At 37.2% G+C, this 16748-nt stretch overlaps 1 protein-coding gene across 18 annotated transcripts in view; it reads left to right on the top strand.

Annotated features, from left to right (window-relative positions):
* Positions 1-16748, top strand: part of LOC106872491 (PP2C-like domain-containing protein CG9801) — a 105340-nt gene that overhangs the window by 16204 nt on the left and 72388 nt on the right. For 3 of the 18 annotated variants that reach the window (XM_052973999.2, XM_052974001.2, XM_052973997.2), the window contains exon 1: positions 8505-8674. The exons of 10 other annotated variants lie outside the window; for them this stretch is intronic. In XM_052973999.2, coding sequence (XP_052829959.1) covers positions 8649-8674 — 26 coding nt within the window. In that variant the 5' untranslated portion in view covers positions 8505-8648. Of the gene's footprint in view, positions 1-7979; positions 8675-16748 lie in introns of those variants that run through there. 5 more of the 18 variants (XM_089364636.1, XM_089364643.1, XM_089364634.1 and 2 more) reach the window with 5 other exon arrangements.

The following is a 16748-nucleotide window of genomic DNA, read 5'->3' as shown; positions in this document are numbered from 1 at the left end:
CTATCACATAAATGAAATTTGGTAGACGGAGACTGTGTGGAAGACTGTTTTACTTACACACACACATTTGTGTTTATATTCATATCTTCTAACTTAGCAATGTGACAAGTAAATATCAATAAAATATGTACTATGATCAAAATGATTGACTTAAACCGTTGAAAGCCATGTCATGATAATGGCTGCCGTCCAATGAGTGAAACAAGTAAACAAGTTATCTGTTGTTTTGCAATTTGTTTGTGGTTGATGTCTGTAGCTTACTTACATGTTATCTTGTTAAATAGTTTTAGGTTTGCAGCAAGTGTTGTGATTAAAGTCAGTTATCTACCACAGAGTAATAAATATATCAGGTCAGTACAGATAAGCAAGAAGTCATTGTGACATGTTTTGTCTTGTTTTCTTTGGCTTTTACCAACTCTCTCCAGAATCATACCCTACCATCTCAAAAATAAGGATATATTGGATAATGTCGCCCTAAAAATCTCATTAACTATAGTTTGGTCATGGTTGGTTTATCTTTAATAGTAAGTCTGCTTGACTAGGGTTGATCTTGAACTATACAAGAACAACAGCAGCCTAACTGGAATTATTTCAGGGAACTCAATTAGTTGTAATATTGGCGTTTCAGTTTAGAATTCCGTTTCATTTAAAATTTTTTTTTTTTTATTTACAACCATTTATGGTTATAATCTTTTTTTTTTTTTGTTTAATGTAATCATTTGTGTATCATCTTCAGAGGAACGGTTACAGCTACCGTTTTACTGTTTTCCACAGGCAACCTCTCACCTAATGAAGGTGAACCTGCAAAAGAGCTTCTACTTTGTCCTGTAGCAGCTAAATCTTCCCTCAAACTTGAAACCAATATTTGACATCAGGAAGGACATTTCAACGCATGCCAGCAGGGAAAAAGTTGATATAAAAATGAAAACCAATGCAAGTGGCCTAAAACCTTTTATTCTGACCAGCTATCTCTTGTCACAATTCTATTGAACAACTGCTGGAGCCACAGAAACCAACTTAATAGGAGCCACAGAAACCCATTTAAGGCAGTGGCAGTTTGTATTGTGTCACTGATGTTGTGTTCAATGCACAGTGTAGATTAGTTCACTGTTGAAAGAAGCAGGAGCATTGTAGAATTGCCAAGTGGTTTCTTTACTGGTATTACTGTGTTTGACTCCTTTCATGGTCTTGATCTATGATAAAATTACAAGACAAACACATTAACCTGGTGACTGGGGCCATCAGGTAAATGTACTTTAAATTTTGTTAGTTAAAGCTGGTGCAAATACTGTACTCTGGTGCTGAAATCCTTCTGCGTGCATATATACTCATATACAAACAATGTCACTAGTCTTTAAAGAAAATTACACTGTGTTCCAAAAAATTTAAATACATTTATTAGAAACAAAGAAGAGCCTTGCTTGAAACATCAGAATTTACTTTGACTTGTCTTATTTATCAGATGTTGGGAATATATGTTTGGTTAATAAGATAATGGTGACGATGGACCAAATTTAGTGACATGTTAATTATGTTATGTCTTCAAGATCAAAGATCAAATCAATTTACCAAAGAGGAAAACAACAAAATTCTTTCCATACTTTTCAGAAGTAGATGGAATGACAGATTGTAGAAAGTTAAGCGTTAGTTTTTGTCTTTTGTAGTTTACATATAAAGTGAAAAATTCAGTTGGTTCTCATTCTTATGTGATTGAGAGAAAGTCTGGCATTTTCACACTCACACCCATCATTACAAATGAGGGGTAACATGGCTATTGACTTTCTTTAGTGGCTGAGAAAAGTTTGAACATTTTAAATAAAGGGTTGGATAGTCTATTGCCATCCCATTTCTTATTTCCACCTTTCGCTTCTCTCCCACAACCGTTCTCTACTTTTCTTATCCTCTTACTAAATTTCGTTTGTCTCATCTTGCATTTCTTTCCCTATTGTCTTTCCTTCCATCATTTTGTGACTTTTTCTCAATCTCTCTCTGTCTCTCTCTTCTTGAGTTTTTCCCTTTCCCTGTCGTCACAATCCTCATTTGTCTCTCTCCTAATTCAGTTGTCACTCTCTCTCTCACTCATTTATCACTCTCTCTATTCAGTCTTATTTATCATTCTTTTTCTCTCCCTGTCACTTATTTCTCTCATGCATTCCCTCTCACTCAATTATTACTCATTCTTTGCTCATCACTTCCTCTCTTCACTCATTTTTTCTTTCTTTCTCCTCATCTGCCCATCGTTCTCCTCTACATTTGAATCTGATTCCTTTCTTTCTCCCCCCCCCCTCTCCTCTTTCTCACCGCACAATTATCTTTAACTTGTTCTTTCTCTGATTCTCTGAATTTCTCCATTTGTCACTCTTCTCTTCCCATTCTCTCATCCTTTACTTGCTTTCTGTCCTTCCTAACTCTCCACCACTTCACTCGGGTTCCTCTCTTCTCTCTCTGCTGACTATATGATTCATACAGTTATTGATTGATGGTCTATATATATATATATATATATATATATATATATATATATATATATATCCTCCTGTCAGGTGTTATACTGATTCTTCCGTGCAGCATCCTTCTCACCCCATCATTTCTACACAACGAAATGACTCAGGCCTTCACTTGCACCATGTGACCCACCGATCTTTTTCTCACGTATCGTTGTTCTGTATACAGGCAGAGTAAACTAGGCGGGAACTCCTATTTAAAAGGGACTAAACTCAATGCAACACCGTTGTGTAGTTACATCACTTACCAATTGTATATTTTGTGTTTTGAAAATAAATTAAAAACAATTAAGTATTTTTGCCATTACATATTTATTAGTGGAGGTGGTGGATAGCAGAATCGGTAAAGAACCACTCTAAATGTCTAATGTTCCGACTGTGAATCCTTTCAGCATCGTTAGATCGATATAATAATACGAGTCGTCATCCATGCTGTGGGTTCGATTCAATCGACTTTACTCCCCACCTAAACTGATTTCTGGCCTTTTGTCAACGTCATCATCATTATTATTAGTTAAATCAATATTTTAATATAGTGCGTGCGTGTATCAAATCCTCTTTTCTGTATGCATTTCCACGTTAAGATTTTCAATCACTCTATGTTAAATTTTACAGTTTTCAGTTCTTAGTAACTTTCGTTGTTAATCATGGTCTAGATTTATATATAACGATGTTCTGTTATTAGTGTTTTGTAATAGTAGTAGGATAGTGGTGATGGTAATGGCTTAGTTGACAACTATCAAACAACCAACTGTCCCATTTCGGTTAGGCGTTCACATCTCGCTATAATAGTTTGTCATGATCTCTATTCGAAATAGTTTATTTCTCAATTTGCTTCATTCGAAAAGGAAAATCTTCTGTAATCCTTAGAGTCGGCATCGCAGACTTTTTCTTCACGTTGTTTCAAAGACGTGGGTGTTGCAGTGTGGTAGCCAACTGTTATTAAGTCATATCTGCGATACACGTGGAATCTCTGATTTAACCATTTTACTTTTTACACTTAGTTTCGGTATCTGTGATTTCTAGTTGTACCATAGTAAAAAGTTGTAAGAAAGAAGGAATCTGCTTGGTAGACTGATCTGTTAATATAGTGTATATACCAAGTCAACCAAGTGAAGCTAATTTTGCTCTAAGTTAGAAACCCTAAATACAAAGGGTAAATGAAGTGAAATGGCAACTCCAAGAATAGAACGTGCATCATGGACTTAGCAATGATGTTTGTTCTTCATTTGTTATTGTTGTTTAACCCCAGATTAGTTCTGATTAAGAAAACTTGTAACCAAAAGACAGAGCAGTCACAATCATTCCCTCCTTTTCTTGGACATTGACCATCTTGCTGCTCGGACTACATTATCTATTGTCCACTCCCTTTTCAAGATACTAAGGTATAACTTGAAGGATATTTTATTTACTGTTTATAGCGAGTCAAGTGACCCTGTAGACACTCATTTCCTTTTCAGTCGACCTAGCGGCTACCCACTTTAAACACTCACCTTTTTCAAGACCCTTCCCAGCAAAATACTTAATCTTCAATCAGTTACTGACCTTCAGACCCCAAATGGTGTCCTGCTACCACAACTGGGATGTTGTTGTTGCCAAACACCAACATCATTGATTGCATCCAAAAGACAAAAAGAGGTCATCAGATTGATTGATAGTGACTCACCTACACAGCACTGACCCAGAAATCTCCATTTTTGGCCTCTTTTGTCCTTATTACAATGACCCTGCTCTTCTGAATGAGCTATTTACATACCACACTCACCCATTCCCCCCAGCACTGTTCCTCTGTCTTTTGTCAACCATGTAAGCCTTATCAATAACTAATTTGTTCAATTATTCCTACCCACAAGAATAGTGATCTTACCACTCTTGGATAAGCCTGCAAAAATCATGAACATTGCCCCTCCTTCGACTAAACCACACAAAAAAAAAAATTGTCTTTCTTAGGTAAAAATAAATTACCTTTGATATAGGAGATCAGATTGGAGCCTCTAGACCAGCTGTAGAAACTCTGCCAGATCAGATTGGAGACTGGTGCAGCTATCTGGTTCGCCAGTCCTCAGTCAAATCGTCCAACCCATGGAAAGCAGACGTTAAACGAACAATGATGATGATGATGATGATAGACTTTGTTAAATAAAGAAAGATGTACATGTTTTTTGCCCTATTCTCACTTATGGTCATGATGGGTGATGACTAAAAGAGTACGATTGTGAATAAAAGCAGCCGAAATGAAGTTCTTGTGAAGAATCTCTGGGGTAATGTTACTTGGCACCATATGTAGCTTGGTGATTAAGGAGTCTCTTCAGATCAAGTTGGCATTTTTCTGTGTTGAGAGGTCACAGTTCTGATACTATGGAGATGTGATTAGAATGTAGCAGGAAAGAATTGCAACATGGATTCTTCAAGCTGAACCAATTGACAGAAGACCTTGAGGTAGACCATTAACAAGATGGTTGGATAACATCAACAGTCTCAGTTGATCACCCTTGGGAATCTAGATGGAAAGTCTATTGAGGGTTCCTTCTGGTGGGACCCTATGGAGGAGGGGCTTGAGGACTTTGACTCCACAACCCTCCCAAGAATAGTGGGCAGGGAAAATGGATGGATACATGTTTGGTTACCTACTTCAGTTGATTGAAGACTGATTTCCGAAGTAGGTGTTCAGTTTCAAAGTGCATGGCTCCACTCCAAGTGTTTTCAACAATGTCTAAAACAATGCTGTGTAATTAGTATCAAGTTTAGTCAGAATTGGTGCCAGACTAACAGAAGCGAATGAGGATACATGTGTTTGTATTAATTTGATCTCAGTACCATTCAGTCTCTGTGCATAAAAGGAACCACAGAGTGAAAGCTACAGTAGTAGTAGTAGTAGTAGTAGTAGTAGTAGTAGTAGTAGTTGTAGTAGTAGTAGTAGTTGTAGTAGTAGTAGTAGTGTCTCGCCTTTCAGTCCAGAAATTGAATTATTCCAGCTGAAGATGTTTGGTTGCATTTGGTCCTCAGTTTACTCATAGGAAGAATGAAAATCAGCAGCTCTCAACTACAGCACCCAAAGCCTCATGCAGCCCTCAAGCACCCTTCTGGTGGCCCTTGACAGTCTTCCCTCTAATAATGTAATGAATTTTCCTTTAATTGGCTTGTGTTTAATTTTTTTTGGTGCAACCCCCTAAAAAGGTTTTGGATCTGGCCTAGATATTAAAAAGACTGAGAACCATCTTATATAAGTTAACGATAAGACTTTCTCACTTATGGACGGATGGTTTGTCTCTTTACACTCCTCCATCTTACTACAACTGACAAATTTTACTCATACTCTGTATGAAAAATATGTGACGAGTCTTTCTGTGGAAAGTTACTCATTAAAGTTGCATACTCTGTCTTATGTCCTACCTACTGCTAGGTAAGTTTGTGGCTGTTGGTGGGAGTTATCTATTATACACTGGAATATCAGCCAGGGGAGGATTAATTTCACTTTGCTGCTATTTCTAGTAGGAAGAGTAACCATTGAGGCTTTCTGATGGGCTTGAGCAAAGGACAGTTGGTGTTTAAGGTAGAGAGGTTTTAGAATAAAATGTCATCATTATTTTATCTATGCTAAAGATTGGTTCTTTAGATTTTCTCATAATTTTGGAATATAAATACATATTCTATGCATTATGAATCGTACTTTCACAAAGGGACTGAAAATCCATTACTGAGCTGGAAGAGTCCTTTTGCCCAAGAGCTTGGCCATGTTCCTGGAATGTTACCCAATTCCTGTCATTGCTTATTCAACAGGAGTTTCATTTCATTGGTAAAACAAACCCCCAAAACAGTGGCTTCAGTTTTTTGGTGACTGAAAGGGTTCAACAGTCACAGCCAAACTTGCTAAAAATCTCCCCAGCTTTTGTTGTTTATCTTTCGTCCATCTAAGAGTCTATGACAATAGTTTTAAACCTTTTTGACATCCAGGCCACACCCAAAACTTATATTTAGTGTGGGGGTGCATAAAAAAAAAGTAAAACACAAATCACTTAAAGAAGCATTCATTACAAATATGGAGGGAAGAGCATTTGGGAGCCACTGGGAGGATGCTTAAGGGCCACAGGTGAGAACTGTTGGTTTATGATACATGTATTGGTAGAATCAGTTTTTGCAATGAAAGCAGCTGGAGATGATAACTGTCGAATAAATATTGCTTTAGAAAATTACTATTTGTAAATCTCACAACAAGAGATATTCAGCAACAGTACTTTGGAGTAAAGATTGTTTGCCAACATACCATGGCAGTCCTGGTTTAGGATGAATGTTGCTGTAATTTAGCCCCAAGAAACATCGTCTCCAGCTGGCTATACGACACGATCTATGTCCTTGTTCGAAAATATAAAGACACAGATCGTGTTGTACAGCTAACTGGAGACGATATTTCCCGGAGCTAAATTACAGCAACGTTTGTCCTAAACCCGGACTGCCATGTTATGTTGGCAAGTAATCTTTACTCCATAATATCTAACATATCATTTCTTTTACTTAAGGTGTAGTGATTAGGGACAATTTGTCTGCTATTTCTAGATGGCCAAACAGCTACTTTATTATTGTATTAGCAAATTTCAGCCTGAGTTTGTGGCCATGCTTGGGCACTAAATGTTCCCTTGGTGATGGCAGTAGCAGTGAAAAGGAATTAAGCAAAGTGATGAATATGGCATTAAGGACTGATTGAAAACAAGCAAATTTCTGATTGATTTACTTCCCACCCACCACAATATATCAAAGGGACACAGCACTGAGGGAGCAGAGGGGACTATTCTTTTTTTTTTTTTTTTTGCATGTCTTGAATAGTGTTGGTTAGGTATATTTATGCTGCATGTAGGTGGCAGCAGGATATTTTTGAATTCATTACTGCAAACTAATGGAAACTCTGTTTTACTTACCACATGCACACGACTACACAGGCACAGAGTATTTAAAGTACAGGTATCCACCCTCACCACCCCGAACTAGATGTATGTAAATACATGTGTGTGAGTGTGTGTGTGTGTGTGAGTGTGTGTGTGTGTGAGATAGACATGTTTGAGAATATGTGTGTGTGCATGCGTGCTTCTGACTGAGCTTGAATGTGTGTGAATGTAATATTTTGTTGGTATTAATTGTGTATCTGTTCTTTATATATATATATATATATATATATGCTTGAATATAAGTATGTACGCATGTGTGCACACACACACACACACACACACACACACACACACACACACTATACTATACATAAGAAGAAATGTAATTCATTTGCAGATAACATCACAAATCCTCCTCCTCCTCCTCTGTCACAAAAGCAAGAAACTGAACAGATGACTTGTGTTCTAAGCTTGAGTTGTTGTTATTATTGTTGTTGCTAATATTGGTGGTGGTGGCGGTTGGTTGGTTGGTTAGCTTGCATACTGGTTAGATGGCTGGCTGGTTGGTTGGTTGGTTGGTTTGTTGGTTTAGGATAAGGAATTCACTGAAGAAGAAAAAATAAAAACATTCTTAGTCACATTCAAAACTGGTGCTATTGCAAAGCTACTAAAATAATTTTCACACATTATCTTTCTCTCTCTCTCTCTCTCTCTCTCTCTCTCTCTCTGTTATTTGTTGTTGTTGTTTGTTGTCTATTTTTGGTGGTGATGGTGGACATGATACTTCTCCTTTGATTTGATCCTCTCAAGCTGCCTTTTTTCTCCCCCACCCCCACTTTCCTTTTCCTCCCTCTCACTCTTACTTTCTACTCCTCTTTTTCTCCCTATGTCTCTCTCTCTCTCTCCCCTCCCTTTCCCCCCCCCCTTTTCACACAACAAGCACTGCATGTTTTCTTTTCTGTTCTCTTCCCCTCACTTTATGATTCCCCCCACCTCACCGCCAACCGATATCTCCTCATTATACCACTTACTCCTTCCCTTTCTGCCAGTCACCTCTGTCCACTGTATAAGGAATGTCATTTTAGACCAACAAAAACAGTTGCTGCTAGTTAAAAACCTCACTTCACTCAGAGACAGCTGACTTTGCCAGCCAAGAGGAGACCACAGCTAGAAATAGTTTCACTAAAGTTTTTTTCGTTTTCTCTCTGTCCTCTCTCTGTACTAATGCTATTTCATTGGAGATTGTTATTACCAGACATGAAGAATGATTGGAAAAATTTTACCAAGAAGGTCAGAATGCATTATTATTATTATTATTATCATTTTTATTGTTGTTTTAGCTGATTATGATTACTATTGTTATCATCTTTAGTATTCCTGGATTGAAAAGAAGCATCAGGAATTCCCTTTATTCAAAAGCAATTGGGTGTGTGTGTTGAAAAAAACTTTTATAAACTTGTGCAAAGTTAACATGTTGTCCAAGGATGCTCTCACAATATTTAGAAATCCTATTATTATTATTATTATTATTATAGTTGGTGGTTGTAGAATTATTGCATCATGTAAAATGCTTAGCAACAGTTTTTTTTTTTCCAGCTCTTTGTGTTGGTTGAGCACTTCACTTACCTTTCCCCTAAAATTACCGATAATTTGGTAAAATCTGAATATTATTATGAAGGCAGCGAGCTGGTAGAACCGTCAGCACACTGGGTGAAATGCCTAGCTGTGTTTTGTCTGCTGCTATGTTCTGAATTCAAATTCTGCCGAGGTTGACTTTGCCTTTCATCCTTTTTGGGTTGATAAATTAAGTACCAGTCAAAAACTGGGGTCAATGTAATTGACTAGTCCACTCCCGCAAAATTTCAGGCCCTGTGCCTTTAGTAGAAAGGATTATTATTATTATTATTATTATTATTATTTTTATTATTATTATTATAGTGGCAAACTGGCTGAATCGTTAGTTTGCTGGGCAAAATGCTGAGTGATATTCCATTTGTCTTCATGTTCCTAGTTCAGATTCCAACAAGGTTGACTTTGTTTTTCATTCTCTCAGGGTTCATGAAATAAGTACCAGTTGTGCACTGGGGATGATGTAATCGACAAACCCCTTCCCCCAAATTTTCAGTTTTGTACCTATAGTAAAAAGGGTCAATATTATTGTCATTTGTAATGTGTGTTAAATACTTTTCTATAATTTATTTGTCTCACATGAGATGAAGTACATCTAAAAGTTACAAGTACTTAAAGTTGACATTTTGAATTGAATCCGCTTCGCTTCTTCCACTTAATTCTTCAACAAGTTTGTAGCCATGTGCCAATGAGAGAAATGAACATTATTTACATAAATTACTTATATTTTTCTTTAGAATTTCTACAACACTCCTTGTACGGATGTGTGTGTGTGTGTGTGTGTGTACAGTTTTGTCCAGTAACATTTCATACTAGAAATGAAAGTATATCAAATTATGTCTTACAGTCATCGTTTAGATTCATTTCTAGGTTATATCACATCTCTGCAGAATCAATAAAATACATACCAGTAATTTTCAGGAGTGCGTGCACATGTGTGCATGTGTGTGTGCACACGTGTGTATGTACAGAAGACATCATACAGAAGAATGGAGAATTATTCCATGTTCAAAACTTGTTTATTACAATGTTATTCCTATTAAGTTCTAATCTGACACACGTGCTTTTGCTGGATAAGTGTCCTAATGTCCCAAGATGTCCTTAATAAGGAACCTACCCAAGTCTCAAATCCCTATTCCTTTACATTATATCATCATCATCATCATATATATGAGTAATAAGGCATTTCAATAGAACATCTTTAACCCCCCCCCCCCCCCCCCCCCCCCAGGGGAGTTACCGGGTACACCAGCTAGTATATATATATGCATAGACATGTGTGCACACATTTTGGTGATAGTTTCTATACTGTAAACATTGGCCTTGTTCCAAAAATTGTAAGAAGTACCCAATTAAATACTGAAATTCTTTCTGACTCTGTGAGTCGGCTGCCTTTCATCCATCTGGAATCGATAAGTAACAGTAATATACTACGTGCTAAGTGCGTTGAGTGGCAGACTTCAGGTATTCAGTTTCATCTCTTTACACTGTCAACTCAAACCCTACTGTGTATAACTTTCCCTGTCTCCCTTCCAGGGTCAGTGAAATAAGTACCAGTCATACACTGGGGTTGATTTCTTTGACTTCATTTTTCCCTCTAAAATGTGTGACCTTTCATGCTACTTAGCATTTTGGTTACCAATGTTCTGCAGCTTGTTCATTGAACTCTCTCTTTTCTGTCCACAGAAATTACATTTGTATATAATTAGATGAGATAATTATTGTTATGTAAAACTTGTTTTGTTTATTTATGTTTATTTGTTTGGCAGAACTGGTTGGGTGCTGGACCAAATACCTTTTAGTATTTCGTTTTGTTCTTTGTTCAAATTGCATTGATGTCTGTTTTTCTTTGCTTATTGTTGCTTTTTATTCTTCTGGGATTGTTAAAATAGAGAATATATAGGTTAGATTAAATCAGCTATAATCCTTCTCCTCGGTCCTGTAAGAAATCTTTATTCTTAAGTTTCTGCCATCTTTGGTGTTAAGTAAATTCATAACTATTGACAATGAAATGGAATATATTTATTATAATATCAGATTCAAAGATATCCATAATTCTAAGAAATGGAAATTCTGCTCTATATTGATATTTCTTTTACTTCTTATAGTTTTTTTTTCTTTTTCTTTCTTTCTTTTTTTTTTTTTTGAAAGAATAAAGGCAGAGTATTGAACCGATTCAACAGACATTGGTGTTGCAATGTTGTTTTTTTTCTTTTTACTTTTCCCTCATGCTTCTTATTGTTGTCTAGCAGAGACAATAGGGCACCAAACACAATCCTTTACATTCTGAGTTCAGTTCCCATTGGGGTTAATATTGCTTTCCAACTTTTCAATGAAGTAAACAAATATGGCAGATTAGCTGGAAAATTGTTCATGTAGCTGTGTTTTCATTTTAGGGAAACAGGAAAATGCATGAATGTCAAAACATTTCACTTTGTTTTTATCATACTTTCAAGCTTCCATGCCTCTGTGTGTGTGTGTGTGTGTGTGTGTGTGTTTGTATAATTTAAATGAAAATAGTTTCAAGACTCAAGAATTCTCCAAAGTTCTTCCCTCAATGGCATGTCAAAGTTTGGAGAATTCCTGATTTTTGAGGTTATCATCCCTCCTCGTATGGAACTGGTCAGAGAAAACTTTAATAGTAGGCGTCGTTGTGTGGTGAGCAGCTTGCTTCCCAATCACATGGTTCCAGGTTCAGTCCTACTTTGTGGTACCTTGAGCAAGTGTCTTCTACTGTTATTTCTGGCTGACCAAAAGCCTTGTAAATGGATTTGGTAGATGGAAACTAAAAGAAGCCTATTGTATCTTCATCCTCATCGTTTAACAATGGACTTTCATGCTAGCATGGATGGGACAGTTTCACAAGAGCGGGCTAGGCAGAAGCCTGCACCAGACTTCATGTGTGTGTGTGTGTGTGTGTGTCTGTCTGTCTCTGTCTCTCTCCCTTTCTCTCTTTTTGTGTCTGCGTTTGTCTCCCACCACCACTTAGCAACCAGTGTTGGTGTGTTTATGTCCTTGTAACTTAGCAGTTCAGCAAAACAGAGACTGATAGAATAAATGCCAGGCTTTAACAAAAACGTCTTGGGGTCAATTCATTCTACCAAAAATTCTAAAAGGCAGTGCTCCAGCATGGCCACAGTCTAATGGCTGAAACAAATAAAAGAGGAAAGAGAATTTATAATATATAGTATTTAAAAAGGAAAGAATTTGTTTTTCTCAATCTTTTCCCCCCCGACTCTTGATCTTAATCTTCCCAGACTCTGACCAGTTTGGTGTAGAATGAAATATTCTTTGAATTTCCATTGCCGTGTTTCATTGGGCTCAGTAATCCTGGTAGCATCCATTTTCTTCTCAGGATATGGGCTCTATTGGCACTCAAAATGCTCATCCAACCAAACACCCTTCTCACTGGGTAAGTTCATAAAAGAAGGTCTGTTTAGACTACAACCACAAGTCCATCAGCATGTCGTACTTGATGACATGGCTACCAGCAGCAAGCTTCTGTCACCCTGTGATGCAGTCAGTCTTAATCTAAAACTTTGACATTATATATATATATACATCATTGTTTTAATCTCTATTTTTCTAAGCTTGCATGGGTCACACAAAATTCAGTGAGGCAAAATTTCTCTGATGAGATGCCAACCATTGCCTGCTTCTGAGCAAAGTAATATTTTCCCCCTAGTTCTATTAGCATGAACAACACAATGGCCAGACATGTTTTCATGGAAGATTGCAAATGAATGATACTACTGTATAACAGTGCCTTTTGTTAGCATGTGATATGAAGAGGATGAGGCATGGATACACACATATATTTACGGCATGGTTTCTTTCATGTCAAATTCAGCAAGTCCACAAGACTTTGATTGATCTTCAGCTTTTGTAGAAAAAACTTGCTCAAGGGGCTGCACAGTGAGACTGAACCGAAGACCATAGGCTTGCAAAGTGAACTCCTTCACTACACAGTCATAGAAACACTCCAAACACACATAGTTAAAAAGAAAATTATTGAAAATTTTTTTCCCTTTTGCCCTCGTGTTTGTGTATGGAGCATCTCTGTGTTACTTCGACTGGCTTTTATGTATTACAACTTGGAGAATGATGCATTGTGGGAAATTATCTCTGCAACCATTTGATTTATGAATTACACACATAGAGACACTGTTACATGTGTTTCTGTGTTATATTATTAGATTTTTAAGAATCTGACTGGAATGAACAAGGTGAGAAGGTTCTTGTTGTATTGTTGGTGTTCAGAGGAATTTCATTGTTCACTCACTGTATAGACTCTTGGAATATATTCAGACCAGACATGAAGTATTGTCTGGATGCAAATACCAAAAGGTAAAAAGCAATTGTGTGTGTGTGTGCACGCACGCATCCATGTACACACACACACACACACTAGATATTGGGGGTATATTTAGAGGGAGATAGAGTGACATACACAGCAGTTACACTCAGCTGCCCTCTTTTGTTGGTTGGACTACAACTATTTACATTCTTTTGTATCTCTTTGTGTGACTCTCTTTCTCTCTGACAGTCTGTATTGTATGTATGTATGTATGTATATATGTGTGTGTGTGTGTGTGTTTCTCTCTCTCTCTCTCTCACGTATATCTCTTCTATATTCCTCTCTATACATTTTAGTTTTTCTTTTCCTCTCCTCCTTCTCCTCTTATCTCTTGTACTTCTCTACATCTCTCTACCTTCTCCCATAGTTCACTCAGAAAAACCAACATAACACTAATCAATTATATTCTTCTCTTGCTTACATAGATAAACTATTATTTCCTGTATTACCTATTTACAGCTGAGGCAGGATAATTTTACTGTTTCTGACTGAGATACTATGCAACACCAGTTATACAATACAAACACTTGTTTTGACCAGTTATAATAGATATATATATATATATATATAGTGGCTGTGTGGTAAGTAGCTTTCTTACCATTCACATGGTTCCAGGTTCAGTCCCACTGCATGACACCTTCGGCAAGTGTCTTCTACTATAGCCTTGTGCTGACCATAGCCTTGTTAGTGGATTTGGTAGACGGAAACTGAAAGAAGCCCATTATATATATATATATATATATATATATATATATATATATATATGTGTGTGTGTGTGTGTGTGTATGTGTGTATATGTTTGTGTGTCTGTGTTTGTCCCCTCAACATCGCTTGATAACCAATGCTGGTGTGTTTACGTCCCCGTAACTTAGCGGTTCAGCAAAAGAGACCGATAGAATACGTACTAGGCTTACAAAGAATAAGTCCTGTATAATATGCACTTTTCATTGAAATCACAATTAAGATTTAGGTTATATATAATAATACAAGGCATTTCAGTGCAAAGTTTTTATTTTTTTAAAAATCCATAAAAATGTAAAAAAGCTTCCAGTTTTTTTTAGTCTATTTTTTATTGAATATCAAAATATTCTACATAAAAAAATGACAAAAACTAATCCACTGGATTATAATAGATAATGTACACATGTACCACTATGTAATAGTTTCTTATACATGGTATTGTGTGTTTTTAAGACAATTTAAACTTCAGAATCATAGTGTGTGTTTTAGTTTCTTCCCCAATTTGATTTTTTTTTCTTTCACATAAATACTATCTATTGTTAAAATTTGAATATCTTAGTTTCTTATTTCTGTTCTGTAAATATATCAAGTTTCAATCATGATGATGATGATTGTCATTTACTGTCCTCTTTCTATGCTGGCATGGGTTGGAAGGTTTGACAAGAGCTGGCAAGTCAGAAGCCTGCACCAAGCTCTTTTGTCTGCTTTGGTTTGGTTTCTACGAGTGGATTCCCTTCCTAGTGCCAACCACTTAATAGAGTGTGTTGGGTGGCTTTTTATGTGGCACCGGCAGTAGTGGGGCCACTGCAAGACCTTGAAGTAAGCATAAAGCAGTGTTGAGGGTGGGGGTTGGCTTTGTGCCAGGTGATGAGGGGTTAGAATATGAAGAGAGGGACAGAAATAAGTTGCAGTAAGAGGAGAAACATGCTGTAGGGGAAAGAGGAGAGGGTGAGGTTGTGACAGGACAAGCATTCAAGTTTGAGGGAAGAGGAACCAAGGATTGGGTTGGATGAGTGGTCGGATAAATCTATGAGATTCGAAAGGGTGAGGGGGAGAAAAATCAGTGCCAGGAATGATTGAGTACCAAACTAAATAATCTACAATATTTCTATATTTGGTTCTTAATATTCTTATTTCAGACATTGTACCAAAGTATCATTTACTACTTTCCATCCTCCTTTTTCTCTTCCTTTCAAATTTGTTGTTTTATCCCAGTGTGAGCAATCATCATCATTGTCATCATCATTTTAAACATTTTTTTTTCATGCTGGTATGGGTTGGTCAAGCTTTCTTGACATAATATTCTCTGGCTGGGTAACTCTCCTGATGCCAAACCTTATTTTTTTCCTATTTTTTAAAGCACCCCACATAAAAAGCATCCAGTCCACACTGTGAAGTGGTTGGCATTTGGAGGGGCATCCAGCTGTAAAAACCATGCCAAAACTGACCTCACCTCTGCTTGTGCCATGTAAAAAAGCACTCTGTCTACTCTGCAAGGTGGTTGGTGTTAGGAAGGGCATTCAGCTGTAAAAACTGTGCCAAAACAGACACAGAACTCTAGTACAGGCTCCTGCCTGACCAGCTCCTACCAAACCATCCAACCCATGCCAGCATGGAAGGTGGACATCAAACAATGTTGATGATGATGATGATGATATTTTGCTCCATGTTGTTGCGTATTGAACATCAAGCTGATGCAGCCTTTGCTAATGATGTTAATCTGGAATATCAATATTATCATTATTTCTTAAATGGTGTCAATGCAAAGACACCAAGAAACATACTCACTCACACACACACACAACAGGCTTCTGTACAGTTTCCAGTAAGCAAATGTCACTCACAAGGCATTGGTCAACGCAGTGCTTCAGGAGAAGATATATAGTGAACTTGAAACGATGTGGTTGTGAACCCCTTAATCACGTAGCCATGTCTGCACCCACAGTTTGCAATATTATCTGGGTTTCAAACGACTTTTTAAAAGGCAGAATCTGTGTTGTTGTTTAGTTGTAAGTTGTCCTTTAACAAACAGACCCCTGAACGAAGGCATTCCATCCTTAACCATCCCATCTATTTTGTATATGTACAACTATATTGTGTCCTTCCAGTTTTAAGAGGGTAGAGGGTGATTTGAGGACATTTAACTGTTATTTCTTGCAAGTTGAGCAGCCACAGGGGTGGAGACTTTCTCATTGATTCAGAACTATAATCTCTTGAATTAACTGTACACTCTCTGAGTGGTTGGCGTTAGGAAGGGCATCCAGCTGTAGAAACTCTGCCAAATTTAGATTGGAGCCTGGTGTTGCCATCCGGTTTCACCAGTCCTCAGTCAAATCGTCCAACCCATGCTAGCATGGAAAGCGGACGTTAAACGATGATGATGATGATGATGATCTTAATCCTTTAGGAATTCAAGTGTCATAAAACTGAAAATGAGAACCACAGGTGGTTTGAACCCAGAACAGTGAACTTACCAAACTGGCTTGTATATCTTAAAATGTAGATGAAATTTTTCTGAATATTAAGGCTGTATGTCCCAAAAGCATGGTCATATCTGGAAATGTTAGTTTTAAACACAACATTTTTTTCTGCTCACCAGATTTCTTGTGTTCGTATCTTCAAACTACTCAAGTGCAG

This window comes from Octopus bimaculoides, chromosome 16 (genome assembly GCF_046866305.1).
Source record: "Octopus bimaculoides isolate indiv1 chromosome 16, ASM4686630v1, whole genome shotgun sequence".
NCBI classification, from domain to species: Eukaryota; Metazoa; Mollusca; class Cephalopoda; order Octopoda; family Octopodidae; genus Octopus; species Octopus bimaculoides.
The sequence above is the reverse complement of the archived record's forward strand: the minus strand, read 5'-3'. Positions and strand labels throughout refer to the sequence as shown.